This window comes from Curcuma longa, chromosome 21 (genome assembly GCF_044706935.1).
Source record: "Curcuma longa cultivar G26 ecotype Majalengka, Jawa Barat chromosome 21, ITB_CL_G26_1.1, whole genome shotgun sequence".
Lineage (NCBI taxonomy): Eukaryota > Viridiplantae > Streptophyta > Magnoliopsida > Zingiberales > Zingiberaceae > Curcuma > Curcuma longa.
In genome coordinates this window covers 9,108,199-9,125,265 of record NC_133881.1, presented here as the reverse complement: position 1 = coordinate 9,125,265, position 17,067 = coordinate 9,108,199, and the positions used below count along the sequence as shown (strand labels likewise).

At 36.6% G+C, this 17,067-nt stretch overlaps 2 protein-coding genes across 2 annotated transcripts; one reads left to right on the top strand and one right to left on the bottom strand.

Annotated features, from left to right (window-relative positions):
- Positions 1 to 952: 952 nt before the first annotated feature.
- LOC141814900 (uncharacterized) lies at positions 953 to 3,950 on the top strand. The gene is made up of 6 exons (XM_074702854.1): positions 953 to 1,175; positions 1,250 to 1,277; positions 3,064 to 3,291; positions 3,377 to 3,440; positions 3,537 to 3,596; positions 3,683 to 3,950. The coding sequence occupies exons 1-6, from the start codon at positions 1,063 to 1,065 to the stop codon at positions 3,739 to 3,741; spliced, it is 552 nt and encodes a 183-aa protein (XP_074558955.1). The 5' UTR covers positions 953 to 1,062; the 3' UTR covers positions 3,742 to 3,950.
- A 548-nt stretch (positions 3,951 to 4,498) lies between these two features.
- On the bottom strand, positions 4,499 to 5,315 carry LOC141814901 (uncharacterized protein At4g08330, chloroplastic-like). The gene is made up of 2 exons (XM_074702855.1): positions 5,167 to 5,315; positions 4,499 to 4,981 (listed from the first exon to the last, which is right to left on the bottom strand). The coding sequence occupies exons 1-2, from the start codon at positions 5,235 to 5,237 to the stop codon at positions 4,573 to 4,575; spliced, it is 480 nt and encodes a 159-aa protein (XP_074558956.1). The 5' UTR covers positions 5,238 to 5,315; the 3' UTR covers positions 4,499 to 4,572.
- Positions 5,316 to 17,067: the final 11,752 nt, after the last annotated feature.

The following is a 17,067-nucleotide window of genomic DNA, read 5'->3' as shown; positions in this document are numbered from 1 at the left end:
CCTCTAAAGCAATCAGTTTAGAGGAGAATACACTTGGTAGCATACATTTTTACTAGCTGCTTGCTGCCCTTTGTTTTATTATTTTTTCTAACTTAGTTGCAGAGAAAATTGCCTTTTCAATGAGGCTGATCATGGTCTTTTTCCTTTTGTTGTTTATATTTTTGTTTTTTCTCTGTTATCTTTCGATCAAATTTTCTGTGCAAAAAATAGCTGTTAATTTAGTTTTTAGTGAATTAAGAAAATGAATGGTGCTTATGGACGGTCAAGTGTTGATCTGAAACAGGCTCGTCATCACCGAACAATATCATAAGCTAAAGAAACCATCAGCCACTCGCTATCCCTCTTTGAAAGCAATATATTTGAGGAGGGTACACTAGATGGCATTCACTTTAATGTTGCCTCTTTATCTCTCAGCATCATGTGAATGATTGTACTGTGTTTCTTTACTCATCTTTAAATTTCTGATTCTTAGCTTGTATCTATGTACTAGACTTGTGGTATAAATTTCTGATTTACAATTTTTTATCAGTACTTCAAATTTTAACCCTTGTTTTTGAATTTCTGATTTACAACTTAACATTATAAAACTAAGCAGGATGCCAGAGTGAAGAAGAAAATACCAGTGAAAGGATATGCTCTGTAGGCAGCAAAATTCCCAAAGTATCACTGTTTCTAATAGTTATTCTGGATTATAATTTTGAATTATTTATATAAGTTTTAGTTGTTGGATGAACTTGTCAATTAAGTTACAGATTAATCTAATGTAGCTTAATAGATATTTTGTAAATCAAATGTGCTTGTTACTTTAAATGGATATTCGATGCCGTATAAAATAATAGCTGATCAATCAATTTTATAATCATTGAAAACAATATCAAATTAGTACGTGGCGGTGCGGGCCCACTGCGCATTGAGGAAACCCACCAACTGGCGGTAGCTACCTCTCTCGCGATTTCTGGTTTCAGATTGGCTGGCTCCTCGTTGGATACATCCACCGATCGTCCTCGCGATCGGCCGATCTCTTGAGGGGTTGCGAGAGCGAGTTCTCGGTGGGGAAGCGGGATGGAGGTGCGGAACGTGGGCGATTCATCCCCGCCCGCTCCGTGGCCGGCGTCGTCCGCCAAGCAGCCCAAACCCCTGCCTAATCCCATCGATACCGCTTCCATCTCCAGGAGGTACAATTCCTCCTCCTTACTTGGGCTTGTTTCTGTGATTGGATTGGTTTGAGGATCGGCGTTTCTCCTTGCAGGCTTCAGAAGGAGTTGATGGCTTTGATGGTGCGTTTTTTTTTCTCTTCTTATACCCTCTTTGATTTAAGTCTAGTAATTTTCATAGGAGACTTTCTTATTTTATTCGGAGAAATTTGTCATTTGGCTGGTTGTGTCATGAGGATTTTGTTGTTCGTTGATGATCAAAATTTCTATAATATTTTTGATTTATTTGGTTCTGCGGGATGTGTGATATTATTGATAGAATCTTGCAATTGGTTTTCTCACGAATTGATGAGACAGTAGTATCCTGTTGAGATTTGATAAGTCTTTTTTGTTGTCTTTGTATATGCAAAATGTGACATTCTCACACATTTGAATTCCCTATATATACTGAAAAATTTCATGTCTTTATCCGTATAAATTATGCCATTCATGGAGAGGATTTTGAAAGGATATTTAGAGTACTCAGTTTGCAATTTATGGGACAAGAATAAAGAGATAAGACATTTTTGAGAATTAATTGGGTCTTGTACCATGAAGATTAACCATAGATGTTATTTATTAGTTAATACAACTCAGGGAGAGGTATAGAAACGACAGGGAATGATTGTATATGATTTTTATCAACTTAGCAAGAACTTGTTAGAGTTCCTAGAGAACTATTGGGCTTTTTTATAGAACAAAAGAGTTTTGAGTAATTAGATTAATGATGTAGAAGATATATACAGTATTATTATCAATATCAAAACTTTCGGGAGTGTGACAAATGACTTTTCTAGAGTTGTTGGTATAGATCAATTGTCCTTTGAACTGTTAAATCTATCTAGCATTGCTATTAAATGAACTAATCAATCATGTGTAGGGCTGAGTATTCGATTAAAATCGATTAAAATTGGATCGAATCGAATTTTTTTAAACTAACTGAACCGATCGAATTTTTAAATAAAAATTGAACAAATCGAATCGATAAAATATTGATTAATTTTTTGATAAAATAGTAATTTTTTATATTATAAAAAATTATCAATTAGTTAGTTTATAAGTTTATTAACTTAAGAATTTATAAATTTTTTTTATTTTGATTAATTCGATTTAATTGAATAAGAAATTTGAAAATCGAAATTGAACCGAATTAATTGATTTTTTTAAAAAAATAATAAAATTCTGAAATAACTAAATTGAATTTTTAATTCAGTTGATTTAATCAGTTTATTCGGTTTAATCGAATTTTTGCTCATCCCTAATCGTGTGCAAGTAAACTTCCTTGTTTGTACAGATGGATGAACATGGAATTCGATATCTTGGATATAGTTTACATAAAAAATAAAAGAGATTTTGGTGAAGATCAACAATTGGAATAAAAAGTGGACAAAATGGAAAGGGGCTTTGAGTCATGGACTAGAATGAAAATTTTATAAGACTATATACCTTATAGATTGGAGTGTTGGTTATAAATCAACACATAAAAACTAAAAAGTTAATTTAACACGAGTAAGAATTTAAAATTTCTCTCTCTTCTCTCTCTGTAAATATATTTCCCTGGTCCAATTTGTGCATTCACAAACAATAATAGAATGAGAGAAATCTTATTAAGATGGGCATGTTTAATAGATTCTATATTTTAAAGAGGTAAATAATTTAAAAAGGTAAATCTAGGAACAAAAAGAGTGCTTTAATTATCTTTTTCTTTTTCTATTATTCAATAATTTTGTTGATTTTTTTTTCTTTTGTTAAAATTTGGAAGGTCATCAAACATATTTGTGTTCTTGGCCCTTTCGCTATTGTCACTGTTTGCAACTTTTTTTTTTTTTCCATTTCTCTTAGTGTTTGATCATGTTTTGATGTTCCACAGATGAGTAGTGATGCTGGAGTATCAGCCTTTCCTGAAGGCGAAAACATATTCTCTTGGATAGGTACCATCGAGGGAAGCAAGGGGACTCCTTATGAAGGGTTGTCCTATAAACTTTCCTTAAAGTTCCCGTTGGACTATCCATTTAAACCGCCTCAAGTTAAGTTTGAGACTCCATGCTTCCATCCAAATATCGACCAATGTGGCAATATTTGTTTAGACATCCTTCAGGTATTCTTCTCTTTGGTTGGATCGTTACTATGTTATTGCATGGCAATGTACTATTATTCATCTCATTCGCTATTCTCCAATCTAGGACATGTGGTCTTCTGCTTATGATTGTAGAACAATCTTATTATCCATCCAGAGCTTGCTAGAAGGTACACTGATTTTTCTTCCAATATGCGATAAGCAATGCTACTAATCTTTTCTACCTTGTTCAATTATTTATCACTGGGTTATTTCATTTGTAACAGAACCCAATAATGAGAGCCCTCTCAATAGCTTTGCTGCAGCAATGTGGAACGATCAAGAAGGTTAAATGTATGTTCAGTTAAATCTGTTCTTCTTACACATGTTTCGTAAATACTTTAGGCCCTTGTTGTATCTTTCTGCATGGCAGATTACACGAAAATGGTCCATAAGCAGTACATGAGTTATGGTGAAGTATTTGAGTGTTGAATGCCTACTCCATCGAAGATCGTTCTCTCCCAAAACGGTACGCCATGCAAACCTCCAATGTAAGCTGTGTGTGTCTATTTTCTTTTTCTTCGGCTAGTCTGTATAATTTAGGAGACCTGAATTTGGTTGTTAGAACAGAGAAACAGATTTGCAAAATTCGAATGATCAAATGAAAAGGAAATAAGCCTGATGATCTCATCTTGTGTAAATTTATTTATCTCTTAATATTTTCTTAATCCGCCATAATACAATATTATTTATATATTTTATATTTATATTATTTATTATTATTGCATTTTACTAATTTTGTAAAAGGTGGACTCGTCTATTGTAAAATATATCGGCTTTAATATCCTATGCTCTTCGTCGACAAGGGCCTGATTTAGATATTTGCTTTATTTTAATAATATTATATCCATAAGAATTAAAGATTCTCCAATTAAATAAAAATTATCAAAATAGAAAATAATAATTCAGAAAAATTTTATTTAAAATAATTTTTGGGTGGGATGGTTAGTTGTATTGGAATACAATTAATTAGTTGCTAGATTAAAAGAAATAGAGAAATAAAATATTTTGATTGTGTGACATAGAAGTTTGACAGATGTCAAAGCGCCGGTAGACGTTTTGACTTTGAGAGCTAATCATATCAAATCATCGTTTCATCACAATCATGTTACGTCTTATACATCTGAAATCAATATGCTTCATCAAGCAAGCTTGAGAAAACTGATCTACACTTTTTGTTTGTTTTTTTTTTTTTTTAATGTTTTAAAGAAACTAAATTTGGAGAGCTTAAAAATCGACCAAAAACTGAAACAAAGAGGGCTTTTAAGTAAAAAAGAGAGCACCTGCGTCGTCGGAGGGCTGCAAGGCGCCGATCCTGATCTTGTACTGACGGAAGCTTTCGGAGGTGGTCTCCGCGTCGTTGCTCTCCGACGAGGAGCCGCCGGACGACGAAGAAGCGGCGGATCCGTCGCCGGCGTAGGTGGCGACGCCGATGAGGGCGTCGCACCCACGGCAGAGAAGGCGGGTTCGGCGGCGGCGGATGCCCCAGGATCGCGGAGAGCGGAAGAAGGGCAGGCAGCGGAGATCGTCGGTCTGCGTGAACCGGCTCTCGTCGATGGTGGCAAAGGAGACGACGCCCTTCCTGATGGATCTCCCGTACTCGTCGGAGCCGATGTTGGCCGTGTCGCGGTCCGACGAGCTCAGGTTCAACGCGTAGCCGCAGTGGCCGCAGCTGCCGAGAACACAACCCGGATTCGTCAAAACCCAAAAAAAAAAAACAAGAAGAAAGCTCGAGCAAATCCTTCGACCAATTGAGTGAGCGATCAAAATTCTTAAAGGGGGAATTTTCTGAGGCGAAGAGAGACCGGAAGAGCAGAATCGAAACCAAAAGCCTAAGAGCAGAGAGGGATCAGTCACCAGTAGAGCACGTCCCTTCGGGAGGAGGAGGACCTGAGGCCGCCGCCGTTTACGCCGTTGCGAGGAAGCATCGGATAATTCCGGCGCTCGGCGCAGATACGAGAGGAGGCGGGCGACGAGGCGGCGGCGGCGGAGGAGACAGGGCGCTTGCTATCAAAACCCAAGTGTTTGGCATCAGTACATACGTGGCATATTTATCATATTATTATTTTGTTATTAAACTAAAGGTGCTAGGAAATGATCAATTTGGAAACTTTAAGACGTTTTTAACATTTTTTTTAAAATATTATATATATATATATATATATAATCTTTATATGCTTGTGCATAGTGATAAAAAATTAACGTATGAAATAGAAATAATATTATTTTATAATTATTTTTATTTTTTTATTTACAGTTAAATTATTTAAGATTATTTTTAAGATTTAAAGATTGGATTATAGAATTATATATAAAATATTGCGGAATAAAAAGTGCAGAATAATAATTAGCACACCTCATAAGTACTTAAATAAATTTTTTATGTTTAATACTGTAATCCAACTTCTAAATCATAAAGATAAAATCTTAAATAGTTTAAATTTTTTATGCTTAATACTATAATCCAACTTCTAAATCATAAAGATAAAATCTTAAATAGTTTAATTATAAATTAAAAAAATAATTATAAATTTTGTTCCTATTCTAGGTGTTTGAAATTGATCCGAACATCCGCACAGACAGACGCGTAACATTATATATATATATATATATATATATATATATATATATATATATATATATATATATATATATATATATATATATATATATATATATAAATATAAAATGTTTCGTTATGTTGGGTGTCTCCGTGTGCACTTACTATGGACGATTAAGTACGCAGGGACACTCAAAAGTGATCAGGGTGTTCGAAAGTACACTTAGTCGTCCATGAATGATGCGTATGGGGGGTGGGGGGGGGGGGGGGGGGGGGGGGGGTTGAATAATCGTAATATCCTGTGTGATGCATAGTGTGCAACTGTGCATCCGTAGGATTTTTTTTTGTTTATTTTGTTTAGCTTGCAGTTAAGCTATTTAGGAGTTTGCCTTTAGGATTTAGGGGTTGGATTATAAAGGAAGTAAAAATTGAAATTCATCTATGGGCAATTATATATAGGCAATATGTGAGCATCAAAAAAAAATTTTCACTTCCTTTAATCTAAACATTACATCATAATCACTAAATTTTTTTAAAAATTAAGAAAAATGATTAATTTGAAAACTATATACGAAATTGATATGTTGCGTGCCTTCCTGTGTGTGTATCGTCCGCGATTGAGTGCGCGTCTCGGTGAGTCGAAGCACTCAAAAGTGATTTGGACTCCCTGTACACTCAATCGCGGATGAATGTCAAGCACGGGAAGCACACACATTTGTCTTCTCTCTCTATATATATAGTTTTGTTACTATGCATACTCATATATGGATAATTTGTGAACATTTAATGTTAATTTTTTTTAAATTTTCACTTTCTTTATCCTAAACACTAAATCCTAAATTCTAAATCTTAAAACCTAAAAAAATTAATACTAGAAGCCGAAGGATTCCTCATAAGTAGAGGGTAACATATAAAGGATTAAATGAGAATGCATCCTATTAAAATTGGGTGTCTCCTGAGATAATCTATGTCATTGATCCCAACATATCGACAGCTTATATGAGTTGAGAGATCACATCAATGTTGAGGATTTACTCAACGATCGATGAGTTTAGCTCTCTAGTTAGTTATTAGTAAATCAATCGTAACTATAGATAAAAAAATAAAATACATGAAAATCATTGGCACTCTCAGCTCTTCTAAGCAATTTACCAAAACCTTGACTTGCACTTGGGGGTTTACTAGGATCCAAGCCAAATAATGATACTTATTTAGGGTTTGTGTTGGTAAACCTTCTAGGAAACAAGGCTGAGGGAAATTGCAAGACTTGAACAAGAACAAAGGATTTAACCAAGGAATGTAATCAATCAAGAATTGAGTCTAAGGCGTGTAATCACTTTCCTTAAAGAGTTTATGCCCCCACTATCTTGCTAGACCGGATTTATATGGGCAATCTCTTCTAGGATACAATAGACTCCAAACAACAAAGTAGCAAGTTCTTTGATTGTTTGTATATAGGAATTGAGAATGTTATAGTTAATTTGGTCAAGAACACTTATTTATAGAGTTCTCAAACTTATCAAACATTTTTCAACGTTCCAACATCAAACAATTACATTGGTTCACAAAGAGACACAACTGTTTGCTTTTGCACCTCTTCAGAAATTTAGTGCAACGCTACAGCGTGGTACAACGTTATACTGCAGCATTTCAACCTTTTCAATTTTGACCGTTGCAGTTTAAACAGTGTAACGCTGCAGTGTTTTGTATTAGGCTGCAGTTGCACTTGGGACAGCAAATACATTTGATGTTTTAAACCATTACAATGCAAACTAAAAACCCAACATTCCCCCACTTAGTTTGCAATGTAATCTCAAACTAACACGTATTGATATCATACATAAAAGAAAGTGATTTTCATCTTGAACCTTCTTATAGTGTAAATAAGTCACAAAGTCATATCAAATAATTGGTGGCGCATTGCTTAAACCAATATTCAACTATGGTTCAGACTTATCCCACATATGAACCATCAATGACATTCTTTGATTCTCACACTTTATAGCACGTTTACTGGCCATGTGCTCATCCTAATTTCATAATCATATACAAAAGTTACCCCAAACTTTTGTTAGAAGCGGCACCACTTCTTATGATTACATAGGTGGACTTGTTATCTCTAGTTTTATTAATTTACCTAATAAAACACTTTTGAGATAATTCCATTAAGAATCTTAATTCATCCTTCTCACTTAAGAGTAACAAAATGTGCACCTTGTACTTGGAATGGTATACACAAACCAGGTGCTCACAATCATTTAATAACTTGTTTTTACCCTTTGAACCTCTTAATCTAGGATGTACTAGAAGGAAGTTGGGTTCCCATCATTAAATGATTTTAGATTAAGGGTTTCAATCCCATTCCGGATGTTGTCAAACTTACCAAATCCCTTGCAAGCGGTTTGGTAAATGGATCCGCTAAATTCTTGTGTGTTCTAACAAACACAATAGAGACAACATCATTGTTAAGCATTTCTCTAACAAATGCATGCCTCAAGCTAATATGTCTAGATTTCCCATTGTACACTTTATTCAATGCTCTAGACATAGTTGCTTCACTGTCACAATACATGGTTATAGAAGGCATAGGCCTAGGCCAAAAATCTATATCAAGCAATAGATCCCTTAGCCACTCAGCTTCTTTACAAGCTGAGGCTAATGCCACAAACTCTGATTCCATTGTGGAATGAGTTATTAGAGTTTGTTTCTTTGAGGACCAAGAAACAACTCCACCACCAAGTAAAAAGACAAAACCACTAGTAGGTTTTTGATCACTTATGCTAGTGATCCAACTAGCATCCGTGAATCCTTCTAGAACACAAGGAAAACCATTATAGAAGATGCTTAAATCTTTTGTTCTTTTAAGATAACCAAGCACTCTAATTACTGCCTTCCAATGTTCATTATTAGGATTCTTAGTATATCTAGCTAGTCTACACACAGCATAGGATATATCTGGTCTTGTACAACTCATGGCATACATAAGACTTCCAATGACACTTGCATACTCAAGTTGTGCTATTGGACTACCATTATTATCACACAGTTTCAAGTTTGGATCAAAAGGTGTACTTGCTTCTTTCACACCTAAATGTTGATATTTCACTAAGATTTTGTCAACATAGTGAGCTTGAGAAAGAGCAAAACCCCCACTATGTCTCTTAACCTTTATCCCTAAGATAGTATCAACTTCACCAAGATCTTTCATTTTAAACTTAGAAGATAGATACTTCTTAGTCTCAACTATTCCCCTTGTAGTATTACTTACAATGAGCATATCATCAACATAGAGACAAATAACAACTTTACTTTCACTAGTAATTTTAGAATAAATGCACTTATCTGCATTGTTATAACTAAAACCATTGGAAAGTAAAACACCTTCAAACTTTTCATGCCATTGTTTTGGGGCTTGTTTAAGACCATACAAGGACTTCACTAGTTTACAAACTTTAGTCTCATTTCCTGGAAGCACAAAGCCTTCCGGTTGTTCCATATATACCTCTTCGTCTAATTCACCATTTAAGAAGGCTGTTTTAACATCCATTTGGTGAACATGAAGATTAAAAATAGAAGCCAAAGCTAAAAGTACTCTAATTGAGGTTATTCTAGCTACAGGTGCATAAGTATCAAAGTAATCAATTCCTTCTTTTTGTTTGAACCCCTTAGCTACCAATCTAGCTTTATAAGTGAGAATGATTCCATTAGTGGTTAGTTTCTTTCGAAACACCCACTTACAACCAATAGGCTTGGAGCCTTGTGGAAGATCAACTAGGACCCAAGTATTATTTGATAGTATTGAATCCATTTCATCATTTATAGCTTCTTTCCAAAAGGCTGCATCCCTAGAGTCCATAGCTTCTTTATAGGTTTTAGGATCTTCTTCTACACTAAACAAAAATGGAATTTTGTTTAGTAGAGAATCCCTAGTTCCTTCCACAAGAAGCACACTATTCTGTGACCATATGAAATCTGAAGAAAGATGTTCATTCTTTCTTTGCCTTTGACTCCTTCTAGGTTCACTAGAGGTGTCTACTTCATTAGTCCTTGACTCACTAGTGGAAGCCTTATTTAAATCTTTAAATGAAACTGTTCCCTCTTTTAGATCTCTATGGAATTGATTCTCAATAAACTGCACATTCCTTGATTCCACTATGACATTGTTCTCAATGTCAAGTAACCTGTATGCTTTTGAGTTTTCAGCATAGCCCACCAACACACTTTTAAGTGCCCTAGGTCCTAACTTTGTTCTTTTAATATCTGGAACTCTATAGTAGGCTACACAACCCCAAACTCTTAAGTATGATAGGTTAGGTTTTCTTCCTTTCCATAACTCATAGGGACACATTTTAGTCCTTAGTGAGGGAATTCTATTTTGAATATGACAAGTAGCCAACAGTGCCTCACCCCACAAATTGGTTGGTAATCCTGAACTCACTAACATGGTGTTAACCATGTCATTTAAAGTTCTATTTTTCCTTTCGGCCAAGCCATTTTGTTGAGGTGTATAAGGTGCACTTACTTGGTGCACTATGCCATTTTCTTCACAAAAATTTGAGAACTCATTTGATAGATATTCACCACCTCTATCACTTCTCAAAACTTTAATTCTATTGTTCATTTGGTTTTCTACAAGAGCTTTATAAGTCTTAAATTTGTTAAATGCTTCATCCTTCGATTTCATCAAATACACATAAGTAAACCTTGAGAAATCATCTATGAACGTGATGAAGTATTTATTGCCCCCTCTTGTTAGTAAACCATTTAATTCACACACATCCGAGTGTATAAGTTCAATGACTTGACTTGTTCTTTCAATTCTAGGAAAAGGCAACTTAGTTATTTTTGCTTGTATGCATGTTTCACACTTATTAGATTCATTATGGCCACTGTAGTTGATTAGTTTATTCTTAGACATAAATTTTAATACTTTATGACTAACATGCCCTAATCTACCATGCCATAAACAATAAGAAGAATCAAGCATGTAAATAGAAACATTATTCATTTCATTGATGCTTAACTTAAACATACCATTACAAGCATAAGCCTTTCCTACAAAAATGCCATTCTTAGACAAGATTACATTGTTTGACTCTATTACAGCCTTCACTCCTTTCTTATTAAGGATATCCGCAGAGACAAGGTTCTTGATCACACTAGGAACATGGAGCACACTAGTAAGAACCAACTTTTTACCGGAAGTGAATTGGAGATGCACATCTCCTTTACCACACACCTTGGCTCTTACACCATTTGCCATGATCACTTCATGTCCATCAAGAATTTCATAATTCTTGAATTGACTCTTGTCACTGCATACATGAATGGCTGCACCCGAGTCGTACCACCAATCTTTCAATGAAGAAGGTGTTGCCATGTGGAGTTCGGTTGACCCACCAAGTGTAACCATTGCTATAATTTCTGCATTTTCAATAGCATTAGCACTAGAAGCATTACTTCTCTTTTGTTTCTTTTTGGCTCTACATTCAGCCTTGTAATGCCCCTTTTTGCCACAATTGTAACAAACTCTATTTTTCTTCTTCTTGTCACCAGAAAAGTCATTTTCATATTTCTTCCTTTTATTAAAACTTTTCTCCTCTATCAAATTCACTTTAGGATCACTTTCCTTTTCTTTCTTGTGCAAGATCCTAGCGCCTTCCTCTATTCTTAGGTGTTTCAAAACACTTGATATGGTTAAAATTTCAGAAGTATGAAGCAATTTCTTTTGATAATCATTCCATGAAGAAGGCAATTTCGCAATTATCGCACCTACTTGCATGGATTCTGAAATTTCTACTCCAAAATCTTTAAGTTTTGAAACAACCACTTGTAAATTATGAATTTGATCCATAAGAGGAGAGTTATCATCCAATTTAAATTCGAAATACTTTTTAATAAGGAACTTATCTGAGCCTTGCTTTTGAGTAGCGTATTCGCGCTCCAAAGTGGTCCAGATCTCCCTTGGATTCTTCACCGCCGTGAACAAATCATAGAGAGTGTCCGAGAGTGTGTTGAGTATGTGTCCTCTGCACATAATTTCATCTTCCTCCCGCTTGGCCCTTCGATTCTTTAATTCTTCTGAATCATCATCTTTGGGTGGTGGGATAGCCGGAAGATCAACGTTGAGCACATAAGCAATTTTCAATGCAGTAAGAAAGAACATTAACTTGTCTTTCCACCGATTGAAATTGGTTCCCGTTCCATCAAGCCTATCTAACTTGACAAAGTCTTGATTCATAACCTTGAAAGCAGATTCTTGGTTGGACTCCATGGTTATGAATAACCACAATAAACTCTTTAAGATTGTTGTAACCTGGGTTGATGAGGGAAATTGCAAGACTTGAACAAGAACAAAGGATTTAACCAAGGAATGTAATCAATCAAGAATTGAGTCTAAGGCGTGTAATCACTTTCCTTAAAGAGTTTATGCCCCCACTATCTTGCTAGACCGGATTTATATGGGCAATCTCTTCTAGGATACAATAGACTCCAAACAACAAAGTAGCAAGTTCTTTGATTGTTTGTATATAGGAATTGAGAATGTTGTAGTTAATTTGGTCAAGAACACTTATTTATAGAGTTCTCAAACGTTTTTCAACGTTCCAACATCAAACAATTACATTGGTTCACAAAGAGACACAACTGTTTGCTTTTGCACCTCTTCAGAAATTTAGTGCAACGCTACAACGTGGTACAACGTTATACTGCAGCATTTCAACCTTTTCAATTTTGACCGTTGCAATTTAAACAGTGTAACGCTGCAGTGTTTTGTATTAGGCTGCAGTTGCACTTGCGACAGCAAATACATTTGATGTTTTAAACCATTACAATGCAAACTAAAAACCCAACAGCGATGAACCAAATCAAATTGGTTTAATTTGGTACTAAAATTGATCCACTAAAAATATAATAAATAAATAAATAAAATTCTTCGTATCTTATATTCTCTTTCATTAATAAAAATTTAATCCCTAAATTTATTACCTACCTAGTATAGTACGAAAATACCGTAGTAATTAAAATTATAACTCAATTGATCAGTCTCTCGTTCTGTGGTGCCTCTGCTCTAGTTGTAGCATCAACGTATCTGAATTTTGCATTGGGTGGCGGGGTATCTGAATGGAATACAACCTGTCTCCGTTCTGGCTGAAGCTGACTCTGAGGTACTGATGTCAGCTGATGAATATATTGGTACGGCAAACTGTATGAAATTGGTACTGCTGGTAGCTGCTGTTGCATTGAGGTTGAATAACAGGTCTCTGATTGTTGGGTCGTCAGTAACACTTCGTGCTCTCTCTCGTGTAATTGGTACATTTGCCCTGGAGGCGGCAAGGATTTCTGCTGATAGGAAGGGGGGTATACGCCTTGATGGTACCCTCTGCTATCGAGACTGTGTAGATCGCGCTCCTGAAGGGTTAGTGTTAGTGAGCTCCAGCTGAGCTCTTACACTGCAATCCCTGACCATATGACCAGATTGCTTATAATAATAGCAAACAGCCTAATCTAATGGACAATCCTGCGCTCGGTGACTATCAGATCCACACCGGAAGCACTTACTCTGGTCTTGTTGGGTTCCACTCAAAGATCCTGAAGATGGTCGTTTACCCCCTCTGCCGTATTGAAGAATCCCCCAGTTCTGATTCTTGGGCTTGCCTTTTCTGACTAGAGATATGTGAGTTCCAATTCTTCGACTTCTCTACGTCTTTTTTCCGAGCCACTTACTGCTGAGTCATTTCAAGGAGTAGAGCCTAGTCTAACGCCTCTCTACGAACTAACAAGAGAACCAACCATCCCAATTCGGATATATGCAGTCAATCTTTGAGTGAACTAGAACATCCGATCACTATCCTTGGCCACTAGATACGGGCAGAACTCAGCGAGTCGAGAGAACTCCGTATTATAATCCATGACAGAGCGATCACCTTGCTTAAGATTCAGAAGCTCCTGGCGCCGAGCCAAACAGATTGCCGTTGAGAAATACTGTCTCTCGAAAACCTCCCGGAATGATAGCCATGATATATCCCGCTCTCCGAATATAGTCCTTTGCGTCTTCCACCACGTGACAGCCTGATCACGGAGATGGTATATAGCTAATTCCACTTTCTCCTCCTCGGTACATGTAATATATGTAAAAGTGTCTGTCAATATTCTCCAACCAGGATCGAGCCATCCACGGGTCAGATCCCTCGTGAAATAAGGTAAATCGATCCTTAACAGACTTTGCTAACAACGGTATCCGGCTATTGTTCATAGTCTTGCAAGCAGTAGTCGGTACCGGGTTTATCAACGGTACCTCTTGAGTTTGAGAGCCCTGTCCAGCAATTGAAGGATTTCGAGTCTGCTCCGACTATTCATAACATCCTCGGAACTCTCCATCTCTACAAATCTAGCAGGTGATCTCCATGGCCGCCCACGTGCTCGGTTTTGTTCAGAAGCCATAACAAAATCAAATATCACCTGCTAACATTACTACTTTAAATTTCTAAGAAACAATAAGATGTATTAGTTAGTTTTACTTACAACTGCTTGAAGATCATGCCTCTGTCTGCCCCATCTCACAACCTGGATCGAATAAACCTATACATATGACAAAATCAAAAGAAACAACGATAAATCCGACAACAATAAAAGAACTGATAAATTCTGAAAGAACTGAACTTGCTCTGATACCATAAAATTGTCACGCCCCGAGAGACAACCGTCCGAAAAATTTTAGTAGCATCTCCCTGTAACAATTCAATTTTTATTGAATACATTTCAATATGCAGGCCCACACGACCGCTCTACAATACAACATACATATACAAGGGCCCACACGGCCATAACATACATACACAAGGGCCCACACGGCCATAACTACATATACACACATGCAACAACTATAGTAGCCACTACAACAGCAAATCCGCATACAACCACGAAAATGCCAAAGCACATCAATAGTGCACACAACAAAAATCCAACGACAACCTCTAACAACCTTACATCGAACACAATCCACAACCATACAACCGAATAAAATTTAAAAATCATAAGACGAAATCTAAACTGTTACGTTTCCTGCTGTGAGATGGGGTAGTCCGACACAAAACTCCAAGCTTCAAGTAACATCCTTATCTACTACCTGAGGAGACAGAAAATTCCAGGGTCTGGGTGGTGAGTATAAAAATACTCAATGGGTACTAAAATGAAAGTGCACAACATAATAAGGTATCAAAGAAATATAAGCATGGATAGAAAAGGTATACTCAACATGATACTTAATAAAAAGGTCAATATATAACGAAAAATTAACCGGTAACAGGAATTATGCAAATGTAAACAATGCATGTAATGTCACACCATGCAATTACCATATATCAAATAAGTGCAACAACCATAAATGCAATAACTACCAACAACTACATGCGCACATGCAACATACAACAATATGCATGGTCACTATCGGCTCATCACCCCCAGGCACCCACACAATGAACTGAGGCGCACGATAGGACAACTGCACACACTCCAACAATAAACCACTACACGTGAGTGGGGAGCAAGGAAAATGTCACTGTTTGCACTCAACATCCCCAGATACTCACATAATGAATTGGGGCGCACGATAGGAGTCACTCGCTCCAACAACAGACCAACTACACGCGAGGGGGAGGGGCAGTATCTCAGCAGAGCTATCTAGCTAGTCTTGGTCGCACCCACACAGTGCTATAATGCTCTCACTGTACCATTATCAACAATGGTCTGGTGAGAGCCAACAACAACAACATGTTATGATGCATGCTCAGTTCAACAGATAACGACTATATCTACCAAGATGTATTCAACATTAATCATGATAAGTGATCAAAGATTAACAACATTTAATGAGATTGAGCTCAATAATGAAAGCTAACCACGTAAATTTTCATACAATGGAAATTAAAACCATCTCTTTATCATATAACATGGGGTACCTAAGATCTCATAAGCACACAAAATATATTAAGGACAATAATAATACCTTCCCAAAATTACATATAAATGTTGTGTTATAAATCAGTAAGGATATCACTAGCAACAAGATTGCATGTATATGTTCTTTAAGTAGATAGCACTTAAAACCTAAACAAAAATCAGAAGGGATAATTGTCAAAACCTACATCAAAAGCTAGGGGATGTTCTTTAAGTAGATAGCACTTAAAATCTACAACACATTCCCTATATGTTCAGAAACAGATACACTTATTTACATCCCAACAGAATTTAGCTGTATCATTTTAAATTTTATTTGTTTGAGATAGTTTTTGTTTACCTAAACCTAAACCTATAAGATTGTGTTCCAAAATTCAGTAGGGATCTCTTACTTTTTGTGAAATTTATAGATGTATTTCCAAAATTTAAAACCTATTGCATGTATTTTCACAACATCACACCACAATTTACGTATGAAATGGAAAACTTAAAAATACGTCCACTGGAGATAGCAATTGGGGGCGGCCTCGGCGAAGGAGGGTTGCTTGCAAAGGGACGGACCAACAGGGGACGCAGGCCTGCTCGAAGAGTGACAGAGGGACGGACCAGCAGGGGGACGCAGGGCTGCTCGCAGAGTGACAGAGGGACGGACCAGCAGGGGAGGCAGTGCTGCTCGCAGAGTGACGGAGGGCTGCTTGCAGAGGGACGGAACAACGGTTAGGGTTTGCGCCGGTTGGTAAAGCGATTGAAGAGAGGTGAAGAAACAGAGACGACAGTGAACAAAGGAGTAGATGGAGAGAAGATGGTAATCACGGGGAGAAGTCGCCGGTGGGGGAGAAATCGCCGGTGGGGAAAAGAGGATGAGAAGTCGCCGGTGGGAAAAGGGGAGAAGACGAGTGAAAGGGGGTATATTTGTAAATTCGTTAAATGGGGAGTTGAAACAAACGTTTGGGGATTGCATGCAAAGGAATTCATGCTTGGGGACTGACCACGACGATGAGTTTCGCTTTGGGGACTTTTCTCCAAATTACCGTTAATTATTTTACTTGATTTCCAAGATATAATAGACTCGTCTAGAATGATAAACTATTCTACTATGGTTATAGATTTCGAGTCACTAATATCTCTATCAAGCAGTCAGGATGTTAACTCCTTAATCTAAGAGAGTGATGAATCCTCTATTGACTCAACACTATTCTCTCTACGCTTTGTCATATACCCAATAACCGTATAAATCATAA